The 14,091-nt window shown below is 45.6% G+C and overlaps 1 protein-coding gene across 2 annotated transcripts in view; it reads left to right on the top strand.

Annotated features, from left to right (window-relative positions):
• The window catches only part of LOC119963245 (calcium uniporter regulatory subunit MCUb, mitochondrial-like), a 243,696-nt gene that overhangs the window by 206,417 nt on the left and 23,188 nt on the right, over positions 1 to 14,091 (top strand). For both annotated transcript variants that reach the window (XM_038792052.1, XM_038792053.1), the window contains 3 exons: positions 228 to 332; positions 5,388 to 5,542; positions 8,167 to 8,370. In XM_038792052.1, coding sequence (XP_038647980.1) covers positions 228 to 332; positions 5,388 to 5,542; positions 8,167 to 8,370 — 464 coding nt within the window. The remainder of the gene's footprint in view (positions 1 to 227; positions 333 to 5,387; positions 5,543 to 8,166; positions 8,371 to 14,091) is intronic.

Below are 14,091 nucleotides of genomic sequence, written 5' to 3'. Positions count from 1 at the left end.
TGAAGTTGAAAAATCGTCAACAGATCTCAATGTAACCAGGGCCTGGAATGTTAAGGAGACTCAATTCTCTTTTATTGCAGTCATATCTGCTGTTTTCAGATACATTTATTTGAGCATCTGTCTTTGCCAGAAAAGGTTGGGACAAGCAAAAGAGACTTCCCGACTTTAAAAAAAAACGAATTGGTCACTATCTTTTTCTTTAAGACCAATGTTTTGTTTGCCTGCAGATGGCACTAGAGTTTCAGCCGCAACACCGATCAGCATTTTATTAACAAACAACTTTGAACTGGTGATTAATGAAACCAAGTATTTTGTGAAGCCCCCAACAAAAGGTAAGAAATATTTCTTGACTGCACTCTAGGCAAGGTGATTATTCCCTTTTGGTGATCTTTGAAAATCTTTGCGAGCCTCAACATTTAAAAACAAAATTCTGTAAAAAGCAAAAGTGTGGAAACATCTCAGTCAGAAAAGTTAGATAACAATTATCTGCCAACATGCTCACCCCATGATAAATTGAAAAGCGCTTGTCCTACTAAGTACAGATATTGTTTCTATGTTGTCCAGAACAAAGTTCACAGCTCCTTCCAGGTAATCTGCAGAGTGTTCATCTACACCTTAATTTGGTTTTCCTATCTTTACTCCATAACGCACGATACCCTAACCTAATAAAACTTCATCAATCAAAGTCTTGAAAATTTCAATCGATCCAATAACCACAAGCTTTCACAAGTGGAAGTGTTTCATAAGTTCACAAGATATAGGGGCAGAATGAGCCCATTTGGCCCATCGAGTCTGCTCCGCCATTCGATCATGGCTGATGCCATCCTGGCCTTAACTCCACCGCCCCGCTCGTTTTCCATAACCCTTCAACCCATTACCAATCAAAAATCTGTCGAACTCCTCCTTAAATTTGGTCACTGTCTCAGGGTCCACTGTACTCTGGGGTAGCTGCACACGTTTCTTGGAGGCTAAGGGCTGAATTATTACTTCATCTCTGTTATCCATTCACATGCTGTCACTCTTTCAACTGGTTCTTGTGAATGTGAAATAAATTGTCCTTTACTCCTGTTAATTTTGGCAAACTGAGGACAGACCAGCCCGAAGATGTATCTAAAAATATAATTCAGTTCAGTTGTTTGTACCTTTTCAAGAGCTTGAATTTATTTTATAGTCAACTCAGACCCACGTCAGTAGGCCTTCCAGCTCTTTGTTTTACTTTCTGGCTGCTGCATTATGTCTATATTACCCACTGTCTACTACTGTATTATTCAGAACATAAATTGTGGTTTTCTGCTTATGTATGTGGGGCCTGACAGAAAATGTGGAAATGTATTTATTTTGACAAGTGTAGGGGCTGGTTTAGCACCGGGCTAAAGAGCTGGCTTTGAAAGCAGACCAAGGCAGGCCAGCAGCACGGTTCAATTCCCGGACCAGCCTCCCTGAACAGGTGCCGGAATGTGGCGACTAGGGGCTTTTCACAGTAACTTCCTTTGAAGCCTACTCGTGACAATAAGCGATTTTCATTTTTCATTTTCATTGACTGCATCAGTGCTGTTGAGTAATGGCGGTATAACAATGCCAATCAGTATATGCATTCTGGCCATTTAAATTCAGATGAGTTTTCATGTAGGCCGGTTGTTGGCAGTGTCTCTAAAATTGATTTCACTGAACATGGATGCATGATGCCACCTTCCTGGTATTTCCGGGATTGATAGGTTCTGAGCTTTGATTTAGAGATATTATTTTTTTAAAGCAGAAATTGTTTAAAAGGCGGCAAATTAAAGTGGAAGCTGTTGTTTCATTTTCAAATTCTCATCCTTGGGTTCAAATCCCTTAATTGCCTAACAGCTCCCTATTTTGGCTCCAGGCTTCAATACAGCCTTGGTCCAAACATGGACAAAAGAGCTGAATTCCACAGGTGAGGTGATGAGTGATTTGTCCTTGACATCAAGGCAGCATTTGACCGAGTGTGGCATCAAGGATCCCTAGCTAAAGTGGAGTCAGTGGAGGAATAAATGGTAAATGACATTTGAGCCACACAAGTGACCGACATTGACCATCTCCAGCCAGAGAGAATCTAACCACCTCCCCATGACGTTCAATGGCATTGCCATTGCTGAATCCTCCACCATCAACATTGACCTTGGGCATTCCATTAAACATAACTGGACCAGCCATTTAAATGCAGTGGCTACAAGAGTAGGTCAGAGGCTGGGAATCCTCCAGTCACAGCTCACCTTTTGAATCCCCAAAGACTGCCCACCATCTACAAGACAGAAGTCAGGTGTGTGATGGAGTCCTGTCCGTTTGCCCGGATGCGTATGGTTACAAAAACACTCAAGAAATTCCACATTATCCAGATCAAAGCAACCCATTTGACTGGTACCACTTTAAACATTCACTCCCGCCACCTCTGTCGCAGTGGTGTGCGCCATTACAAGATGCACTGCAGTACCCTACCAAGCCTCCTTCAACAGCACCTTCCAAACCTGTGGCTCCAAACCTAGACGTGCAAGAGCAGCTGACACCAACCTGCAAGATCCCTCCCAAATAATACTGATTTGGAAATATATAACAATTTTTTCATTGTAGCTGGCTCAAAGTCCTAGACTTCTCTTTCTAACAGCACTGAGGGTGTGCCTACATCACATGGACCGCAGCAGCTCACTAATACCTTCTCAAGAGCAATTATGATGGGCAATAAACGCTGGCCTCACCAGGCACAGTCACATGCCATTAATGAATTAGGGGAATAGAAAACCTCCTCCAGCCCGCCAAGAACTCTGAACCTTCCACACTTGGCCTTTGGTACATTGCTCCCTTCCTTCGCTTCACCATTGACGGCCGAGTCCTCGGCCATCTCAGGCCCTAAGCTCTGGAATTCTCCCATCCCTCCACCTCTCGTCCTTTTATGCTACACTAATTGAATTTGAAAATGTGTTCTGAAGTCAGACCGATAATTCACAGGACCCTTTATTAACCACAAACAGTTCCTTGCCTCGAATTTTTATGGTTGCGGCACAGAGTTGTTCTCACCTAAAGAATAAGGAGAACACCCCTGAAGTCAATAAGTTAGACTGATTTAGAACCATGTAACAGTGAAAACGATTACTGTTCATCCTTCATTGTAAACATCTAAATATCATCAGTGTGGAGGCAATTCATGTAAATAACAGCAGGGCACTGAGAATTGTAGTGCTAACTCTCTCTTCTATGTCCTCTCTTTGATGCCTCAGTGAGCATTCTGTACAAATTGACGATTCATAGGCTTTACATAGCACTACATGCAGAAAATCACCAACTTCACAGCAGTGGAAATTTTTTATGTACTTAAATCATGCCACACGTTGTGTACATTGTTTGAGCACATGGCCTGCACTTCTACTTTGAATAAAAATGTGATTTAATGATTTGAACTCTATTTGTTTTGCACATTTTGACAAGTGCTTCCAACAACAGGGGTAGGGGAAACTCATAAATCCTCAGAAATACACAAAGCAGATAAAAACAAATTACTGCAGATGCTGGAATCTGAAACAAAAATAGCAGATACTGGGCAATCTCAGCAGGTCTGACAGCATCTGTGGAGAGAGAAGGGAGCTAACATTTCCAGTCTGGATGACTCTTTATCAAAGCTGGGGAGGAATGGAAGTGGGGTTAGATATATACTGTTGTGGGGGAGGGGGTTGGAGCAGAGTGGTTGGATAGAGGACCAGCGATAGGTGGAGATTGGCAAAGATGTTGTAGACAGAAAGACAAAGGGAATGCAAATTGTGGCGATGATGACTAAGAAGGGTGCTGATTGTGGCTCATTAAGAGATCACAATGTGTTAATGGCAGAACAAAGGTGAGCAGACACCTGGAACAGGGAAAAGACGGCCCAGTGATGTGTGTGAGGGACTGTGTGACCGCTTTGCAGACCACGTTTGATCCATCTGCAGGCAGGACCCAGATGATCCCGTTGCTTACCATTTCAATGACATGGACAACTATGTGGGGAGTAGGATCAGTACGTTTATGGCTGACACAAAGATTGGCCGGGTGGTTGACAGTGAGGTTGAGTGCCTTGGATTCCAGGAAGATATAGACAGGATGGTCAAATGGGCAGAAAAATGGCAGGTGGAATTTAAGCCTGAAAAGTGAGAGGTGATACACTTTGGAAGGAGTAATTTGACAAGGAAATATTCAATGAATGGCATGACACTAGGAAGTTCCAAGGAACAAAAAGCCTTGGCGCGTTTGCCCAGAGATCTCTGAAGGCAGAAGGACAGGTTAATAGGGCGGTGAGAAAGGCTTATGGGACACTTGCCAATCGAGGCATAGATTACAAAAGCAGGGTAGTCATGTTGGAGTTGTATAGAACTTTGGTGAGGCCACAGCTGGAGTACTGTGTGCAATTCTGGTCGCCACATTATACAAGGATGTGATTGCACTGGAGGGGCTGTTGTCTGGGATGGAACATTTAACTTATGAAAAGAGGTTGGATAGGCTTGGGTTATTTTCGTTGGAGCAGACTGAGGGGCAACCTGATCGAGGTGTTCAAGATTATGAGGGGCATGGACAGGGTGGATAGGGAACGTATGTTCCCCTTAGTTGAAGGATCAGTCACGAGGGGACACAAGTTCAAGATGAGAGGCAGGAGGTTCAGGGGGGATTTGAGGAAAAGCTTTTTTACCCAGATGGTGACGGTCTGAGTGCACTGCCTGGGAGGGTGGTCGAGGCGGGTTGCCTCACATCCTTTAAAAAGTAACTGGATGAGCATTTGGCACTTCATAACATTTCAAGGAAATGGACCCAGTGCTGGCCAGTGAGATTAGTTAGGCTGGTCAAGTTTTTTTTCATGTGTCGGTGCAGACACGATGGGCCGAAGGGCCTCTTCTGCACTATTATTCTGTGATTCTGAACTCACCGTCCTGCTCTCATATCCATAAGTCCGTCCTTGGTCTGCTGCTATATTCCAGTGAAGCCCAAAACAAACTGGAGGAACAATACCTCATCTTCCGATTTAATTCATCTTCCGGACTTAACATTGAATACACAAAGCAGCTTCTGCAGATGACATGGTCCATTATATTTCTGTCTCAATTTTGAAACAACTCTTTGAGTACATAATTGAATAGATAATTGTTTACAGTTACCTCGGGGTTTCCTTTGTGAGAGGGAGATTGTGTCAGCAGTGGTTCAGCGATAAAACTCTCTCGCCTCAATCAGAAGACCCCTCCAAAGACTCGATCGCATAAACTAGGCTGACACCTCCATGTAGTACTGGGCAAGAGCTGCACCGTTGGAAATTCCTATCTTATGAATGAGACAGAGCAGTAGAGTGGCTTTCAGGGCCTAAGCTACGTGTTAACTCTGTGTTTTGTGTTCTTTTTCTGATGCCTCAGACCACAGTGAGCCGTCTGTAGAAATGGACAATGTAAAGAGCCTGGTTCATAGGCTGTACGTAGCACTGCACGCAGAAAATCACCTACTTCACAAAGAGGGGCAGCTACTGGAGAAACTGGAAAATCTGAAGGGAGAGCTCCAGAATCTTGAACAGGTCTGTGATTCAGAACACTTTGCCACTAACCACTTTTTTTTTTATAAATTTAGAGTACCCAATTATTTTTTTGTTCCCAATTAAGGGGAAATTTAGCGTGGCCAATCCACCTACCCTGCACATAGAACATAGAACAGTACAGCACAGAACAGGCCCTTCGGCCCTCAATGTTGTGCCGAGCCATGATCACCCTACTCAAACCCATGTATCCACCCTATACCCGTAACCCAACAACCCCCCCCCCCTTAACCTTACTTTTATTAGGACACTACGGGCAATTTAGCATGGCCAATCCACCTAACCCGCACATCTTTGGACTGTGGGAGGAAACCGGAGCACCCGGAGGAAACCCACGCACACAGGGGGAGGACGTGCAGACTCCACACAGACAGTGACCCAGCCGGGAATCGAACCTGGGACCCTGGAGCTGTGAAGCATTTATGCTAACCACCATGCTACCCTGCTGCCCCAATTCTTTGGGTTGTGGGGGCGAAACCCACACAAACACGGGGAGAATGTGCAAACTCCACACGGACAGTGACCCAGAGCTGGGATCGAACCTGGGACCTCGGCGCCATGAGGCAGCAGGGCTAACCCACTGCGCACTAACCACTTTTTGTTGAAGATATTATTATTCTCCACAGATTTATCAATAAATGATCCAAACAACGTTTCTCATCTGACATGAACGGTCCAGTCTTGGCTTTATCACAGACCTTGCCATGATGTAGTTAATTCCAGGTTTCAACATGTTGATTGATTGATCATCATTCGTTATCTTTCACCACATTTTTGATGTGCAGGGGTCTCTAATTCTGCAGCAAGACGGCAGGAGCCGTGACCTGATTCTCTGATTGCAGAGTTTTTGCTCTTCAGCAGGCAGTTGAAAATCTAGCTCACATGGCTAATCTTAAGAGAACCCTCCACTTCAGGTTAAACTGCGGTAGGAGATAAATGATGTTTACATCTTGACTTTCCAACTCTCTCATCACTTTTCAAGTGGTAACCTTCTTAAGTGTACATATATTATAGATACAAATAAATATATAATACATGTGTGTGTGTGTACATATAGAGCATTAGCTTGCTAATATTTGACCAGTTTATTAACCATTACACGAGTCCCCATGATTTCACACTTAATATGCATGATATTTTAATTTGCTTTTATATTTCTGCCTTGTAATATTTACATTGAAATAGTTAGATTAACGACCTGTCGCATTAGCTCAATGATCTTGAATTAACAGCCTAATCATTTGAAACTTCTTGATTTATGGCAACTGTTCTTAAATGCTAATGATATAAAATTCTATAATTATAGTCCTAGACCTACTGAATATTCCTTATTAACCCCAATGAATCACATGGCAATATCATTGAGCAATGCCACACTTTAGTCCCATTGTCTGATATACATCTTCATTACATGGCCCATCTGTACAAGATGGGGAAGTTGAGATGAGAACTGAAAGCTAAACCAGAAGGCTCACGGCTCAAACCCTCACAGTAGCTTTGCTGACCTAGTAATCCAGAGGTCCAAGCTAATGCTCTCTGGACATGGGTTCAAATGCCACCACGGAGCCGGTGGGGAATTTTAATTCAGCTAATAAATCTGGAATAAACAAAGCTAGTCTCCGTAATGGTGATGATAAAACGCTCATCTGATTCACTGATGCCCTTTTGGGAAAGGAAATCTGCCATTCTGACCAGGTCTGGCCTACGTGTGACTCTAGACCCACAGCAATATTGACTGTTAACTGCCCTTCGTTCAAGGGCAATTAGGGATGGGCAGCAAATGCGATCTTTGCCAGCGATGCCCATGTCCCATAAAAGAATAAAGTAAAAATAACCACTCTATTTCTAAGATGGAAGAAGCAAGTACTGTGGGCGCGATTCTCCGCAAATGCGGAGGATCATAAAGGCTGCCGTGGGACAGGCCGTGACCCACGGCAGCCTTCACGGCCACTTCCGGGGCCGATTCTCCCCCCCCCCCGGGCGGGGCTAGGAGCGCGGCCCCATGCGTCACGGCGGCGCGGCCTTGACGACCGTCGTCAAGGCCGCGCGTCACAACGGCTGACGCGGCCGATGACGTCAGCCGCGCATGCGCAGTTGGCGTCTTTCTCCTCAGCCGCCCGGCAAGACGTGGCGGCTTGATCTTACTCGGCCCATCGGCCTCGGAGAATCGCCGCTCGCGATTCGTGGCGTGGGTCGGGCGTGTGGGGGGAGAATAGCGGGAGGGCGTGAAAAATGTCGGGAGGCCCTCCCGCTATTCTCCCACCCGGCGTGGGGGGCGGAGAATCGCACCCTGTGTCTCTGAATTCTGGAAACTACTAGTAATGAAGAATGGGTAGGGACTGAGCAGTGTTTGTCATATTGTTGATGCCTGCAGGTTGCACCGAATAGGCATCTAGAATGTTACCAGACCCGTCTGTAACTCTTTGTTTTCTTTTTATCTTTTCTTATACCTGTGAATGTCTATGTGAGTTAATGGAAGTGCAATCATTAGCCAGGAATCTCACAAAAACTATTCAAGTAACCAGACTCAACTGTTACCATATTTATCAGCTGCTTAGGTCACAGAAAAGATTGACGGTGCTTAACTATAATTTCTCTCTTGTTAGATAAAGTCTCAGTTATTTCTGAAGGCGGAAGCTAAATCCAGTCGATTGATGTGGGTTGGTTTGGCGCTTATGTCAACTCAAGCTGGAGCACTGGCCTGGTTAACATGGTGGGTCTACTCATGGGATATAATGGAGCCAGTCACTTACTTCATCACATATGGGAGTTCTATGGCCTTTTATGCCTATTTCCTCCTCACACGTCAGGTAAGTACCAAATTAGAAGTGCATTTTGTTTCTTTGCTAATCTGAAGTGTACACTAATGTGGAAATATGAGTAACAATTTCAGAATTGTTGCAATGCCTTTTGGCCCTTGTTTGCACCCACTTCTGCGTAGGAATAATTTACCTAGTGCCACTCACCTGCCTGCTCCCTGCAGCCTGGCTGCACATTCTTCCTTTTCAGATAACAATCTGGTTCTCTCTGCAATGCCTCAATTGAACCTGCCTCCACCACACCCTCAGTCAGTGAATTCCAGATCCTAACCACTCGCTGCATGAAAAGGTTTTACCTCATGCTGCAATTGCTTCTTTTGCCAATTGCCTTAAACCTGTGCCCTCTGTTACTCGATCCTTCCGCCAATGGGAACACCTTCTCCCCATCCACACTATTCCCCATGATTTTGAATACCTCTATCAAGCCTCCTCTCAAACTGCTCCCCTGCCAAGGAAAACAATTCCAAATTGTCCAATCCATCTAGGCGGCACAGTTACACAGTGGTTAGCACTATCACTTCACAGCTCCAGGGTCCCAGGTTCGAAACCCAGCATGTGCCATTGTCAATGCGGAGGCTGCACGTTCTCCCCGTGTCTGCGTGGGATTCCTCCCACAATCCAAAGATGTGTCGGTTAGGTGGATTGGCCATGATAAATTTCCCCTTAGTGTCCAAAGAGGATCAGGTGGGGTCACTGGGTAACGGGGATAGGGTGGAGGTGTGGGTTTAAGTAGCTCTTTCCAAGGGTCGATGCAGACCCGATGGGCCGAATGGCCTCCTTCTGCACAGTAGATTCTATGATCTGCTAGGCTGAGGTTTCTCACCCTGGGACCATTCTCATGAATTTGTTCTTAACCCTCTCCAATACCGTCACAACTTTCAAAAAGTGTGACACCCAGAATTGGGCGCAATACTTCGGTTGAGGCCAAACCAATGTTTTTTAAAAGTTTAACATAACTTCCTTGCTTTCTTGCACTCACTGCTCCAATGAATGAAGCTTACAAAGCGTCTTCTTTATCAACCACTCTTCCCACACATATCCCAGGTCCCTTTGCTCCCCTTGTACCTTTATTTTATATTGTCTCTCCATGATCTCCCTACCAAAATCAAACCTCAATCAGCTACATATTTTATTTCTTTATATTTCTGTCTGTATTTCTGATTATAAAATAATAACAGCAATAAAGTTCTGCATCTTAAAAAGGGACCCTTTCCCAAAAAATGTATAAATGTGACCTGAATTGTGAAATATGCCTTGTAGAAATGGTGGAAAGTTGATTGCAGACTTTAAGTTATATGAAGTGAATTTAAGGAAATAGATTTTATTTCCATCAGGTGTGGGAGAAAGGATTTAAGGCGAAGAGGGGTGATCAGTCAATCTTTTGATGGCAGCTATACTAGAGCAGTGTTCTTCAAAGTCGGGGGCGTGACCCGCGGGTGGGTTGCGGGTGGGTGTTGGGAGGGTCGTGGAGCCGTTGTCTGCGGCGCTCCCGATCGCGCAAATCCCCGCGCAGCAGCCGGCTTTTAATAACGCCGGCTGCAAGCAGTCAGGAACATGTCAAAAAAAAATTAGCAGCATTGCGCATGCGCACGTGCAATGATCGGTGTGCATGCGCAAATCGGGCACGCATGCGCAGTGTGACCGCTATTTTTTAAAACGGTTGTTGCTTTTTGTTTTACAAGTTCTGTAGTGGTTTTTATTCATTTTTTTTATTCATTTAATTTTAGTTTTTTTCATTTATTTTATTCATTTTATTTTTTTTACAAGTTCGGGGGGGGGGGGGTTTATTTGATTAAACTTTACAGGAACAAAATGCAGAACTTTGGACAGATGGAGACTCCATACTTTCCGACACTGGAAGGTTTCACCTTCATCCAACATTGGAGGAGCGTGTACGAGGTCCAAATGGACCCAAAACCATTTCCTCCATTTTTGTCAGCAGCAAACAAGAACATAGAACATAGAACGATACAGCGCAGTACAGGCCCTTCGGCCCTCGATGTTGCACCGACATGGAAAAAAAAACTAAAGGCCATCTAACCTACACTATGCCCTTATCATCCATATGCTTATCCAATAAACTTTTAAATGCCCTCAATGTTGGCGAGTTCACTACTGTTGCAGGTAGGGCATTCCACGGCCTCACCACTCTTTGCGTAAAAAACCCACCTCTGACCTCTGTCCTATATCTATTACCCCTCAATTTAAGGCTATGTCCCCTCGTGCTAGCCACCTCCATCCGCGGGAGAAGGCTCTCGCTGTCCACCCTATCTAACCCTCTGATCATTTTGTATGCCTCTATTAAGTCACCTCTTAACCTTCTTCTCTCTAACGAAAACAACCTCAAGTCCATCAGCCTTTCCTCATAAGATTTTCCCTCCATACCAGGCAACATCCTGGTAAATCTCCTCTGCACCCGTTCCAAAGCTTCCACGTCCTTCCTATAATGAGGCGACCAGAACTGTACGCAATACTCCAAATGCGGCCGTACTAGAGTTTTGTACAACTGCAACATGACCTCATGGCTCCGGAACTCAATCCCTCTACCAATAAAGGCCAACACACCATAGGCCTTCTTCACAACCCTATCAACCTGGGTGGCAACTTTCAGGGATCTATGTACATGGACACCGAGATCCCTCTGCTCATCCACACTACCAAGAATTTTACCATTAGCCAAATATTCCGCATTTCTGTTATTCTTTCCAAAGTGAATCACCTCACACTTCTCCACATTAAACTCCATTTGCCACCTCTCAGCCCAGCTCTGCAGCTTATCTATGTCCCTCTGTAACCTGCAACATCCTTCCGCACTGTCTACAACTCCACCGACTTTAGTGTCGTCTGCAAATTTACTCACCCATCCTTCTGCGCCCTCCTCTAGGTCATTTATAAAAATGACAAACAGCAACGGCCCCAGAACAGATCCTTGTGGTACGCCACTCGTAACTGAACTCCATTCTGAACATTTCCCATCAACTACCACTCTCTGTCTTCTTTCAACTAGCCAATTTCTGATCCACATCTCTAAATCACCCTCAATCCCCAGCCTCCCTATTTTCTGCAATAGCCGACCGTGGGGAACCTTATCAAACGCTTTACTGAACTCCATATACACCACATCAACTGCTCTACCCTCGTCTACCTGTTCAGTCACCTTCTCAAAGAACTCGATAAGGTTTGTGAGGCATGACCTACCCTTCACAAAACCATGCTGACTATCCCTAATCATATTATTCCTATCTAGATGATTATAAATCGTATCTTTTATAATCCTCTCCAAGACCTTACCCACCACAGACGTTAGGCTCACCGGCCTATAGTTACCGGGGTTATCTCTACTCCCCTTCTTGAACAAAGGGACCACATTTGCTATCCTCCAGTCCTCTGGCACTATTCCTGTAGCCAATGATGACCTAAAAATCAAAGCCAAAGGCTCAGCAATCTCTTCCCTGGCTTCCCAGAGAATCCTAGGATAAATCCCATCCGGCCCCGGGGACTTATCTATTTTCACCTTGTCCAGAATTGCCAACACTTCTTCCCTACGCACCTCAATGCCATCTATTCTAATAGCCTGGGTCTCAGCATTCTCCTCCACAATATTATCTTTTTCTTGAGTGAATACTGACGAAAAGTATTCATTTAGTATCTCGCTTATCTCCTCAGCCTCCACACACAACTTCCCACCACTGTCCTTGACTGGCCCTACTCTTACCCTAGTCATTCTTTTATTCCTGACATACCTATAGAAAGCTTTTGGGTTTTCCTTGATCCTACCTGCCAAAGACTTCTCATGTCCCCTCCTTGCTCGTCTCAGCTCTCTCTTTAGATCCTTCCTCGCTTCCTTGTAACTATCAAGCGCCCCAACTGAAACTTCATGCCTCATCTTCACATAGGCCTCCTTCTTCCTCTTAACAAGAGATTCCACTTCTTTGGTAAACCACGGTTCCCTCGCTCGACCCCTTCCTCCCTGCCTGACTGGTACGTACTTATCAAGAACATGCAATAGCTGTTCCTTGAACAAGCTCTACATATCCAGTGTGCCCAACCCTTGCAGCCTACTTCTCCAACCAACACATCCTAAGTCATGTCTAATGGCATCATAATTGCCCTTCCCCCAGCTATAACTCTTGCCCTGCGGGGTATACTTATCCCTTTCCATCACTAACGTAAAGGTCACCGAATTGTGGTCACTGTTTCCAAAGTGCTCACCTACCTCCAGATCTAACACCTGGCCTGGTTCATTACCCAAAACCAAATCCAATGTGGCCTCGCCTCTTGTTGGCCTGTCAACATATTGTGTCAGGAAACCCTCCTGCACACATTGTACAAAGAACGACCCATCTAATGTACTCGAACTATATCTTTTCCAGTCAATATTTGGAAAGTTAAAGTCTCCCATAACAACTACCCTGTTACTTTCGCTCTTTTCCAGAATCATCTTCGCCATCCTTTCCTCTACATCCCTAGAACTATTAGGTGGCCTATAGAAAACTCCCAACAGGGTGACCTCTCCTTTCCTGTTTCTAACCTCAGCCCATACTACCTCAGAAGAAGAGTCCCCATCTAGCATCCTTTCCGCCACCGTAATACTGTCCTTGACTAGCAGCGCCACACCTCCCCCTCTTTTGCCCCCTTCTCTGAGCTTACTAAAACACCTAAACCCCGGAACCTGCAACAACCATTCCTGTCCCTGCTCTATCCATGTCTCTGAAATGGCCACAACGTCGAAGTCCCAGGTACCCACCCATGCTGCCAGTTCCTCTACCTTATTTCGTATACTCCTGGCATTGAAGTAGACACACTTCAAACCACCTACCTGAACACTGGCACCCTCCTGCGAAGTCAAATCTGTGCTCCTGACCTCTATACTCTCAATTTTCTCTTACAAGGTAAGAGAAAATCGTGGGTCGCGCAGGTCGGCCGGATGGTGTTGCTCAGGTCGGCCGGCGTGGGTCGCGAAGGTCGGCCGGTTGGTAAAAATGGGTCCCCGGAAAAAAGTTTGAAGAACACTGTACTAGAGGACATCAATATGCAATGATTCTGCCATTGTGCAAAGAGAGGAGACACAGGGCGCAATTCTCCGGAAAGATTTCTAGGTGCGGTAGCGAGCAGGAGCAACCATGAGCTTCCCGGCAAGGCCGGCAATGCTATTCAGTGTTAATTGGTCCACTTAACGAAGCCCCGCGGGCTTCTCGCCGCAAATAAAGACTCGCCAGCCAATTTGTCAGAACTCACAAGCCCCACGCTAACAAGGTCGAGAAGCACTTAAACAGCTCCTACATAGCCAGGAGAAGACAGGGCCCAAGGTTCGGCGATGCAGACCAGGCCAGGCTCCTAGATGTGGTCCAGTCCAGGAGGGATGTCCTGTTCCCCCGAGGGTCCTGGAGGTGAGCCACAAGACAGACAGTGCTGCCTGGGGTGAGGTGGCGGCAGCTGTAAGCTCTAGGAGCGTGACCAGGAGGGGTGGCCTTCAGTGCCGTAAAATGGTCAATGACCTATACCAGGCAGCAGAGGTGAGGAGACACTAACGCCCCACGGAGACCTTTCCGCCCTTTCGCGTGCATCCCCCCACCAACTCTCCATGCGGCCATCTTATAAACTTCTGTATCTCCTTTCAGTCTGCTTTGCCAAAAGGAGAACAACCCCACCTCCTCCAAACCTTTCCACTGTTTCCACCCCAATTCCCCGACACAACTTGGGACGCAAGTT

This window comes from Scyliorhinus canicula, chromosome 3, assembly GCF_902713615.1.
Source record: "Scyliorhinus canicula chromosome 3, sScyCan1.1, whole genome shotgun sequence".
Lineage (NCBI taxonomy): Eukaryota > Metazoa > Chordata > Chondrichthyes > Carcharhiniformes > Scyliorhinidae > Scyliorhinus > Scyliorhinus canicula.
Note: the sequence above shows the minus strand (reverse complement) of the source record. Positions and strands in the feature narration are given on the sequence as shown.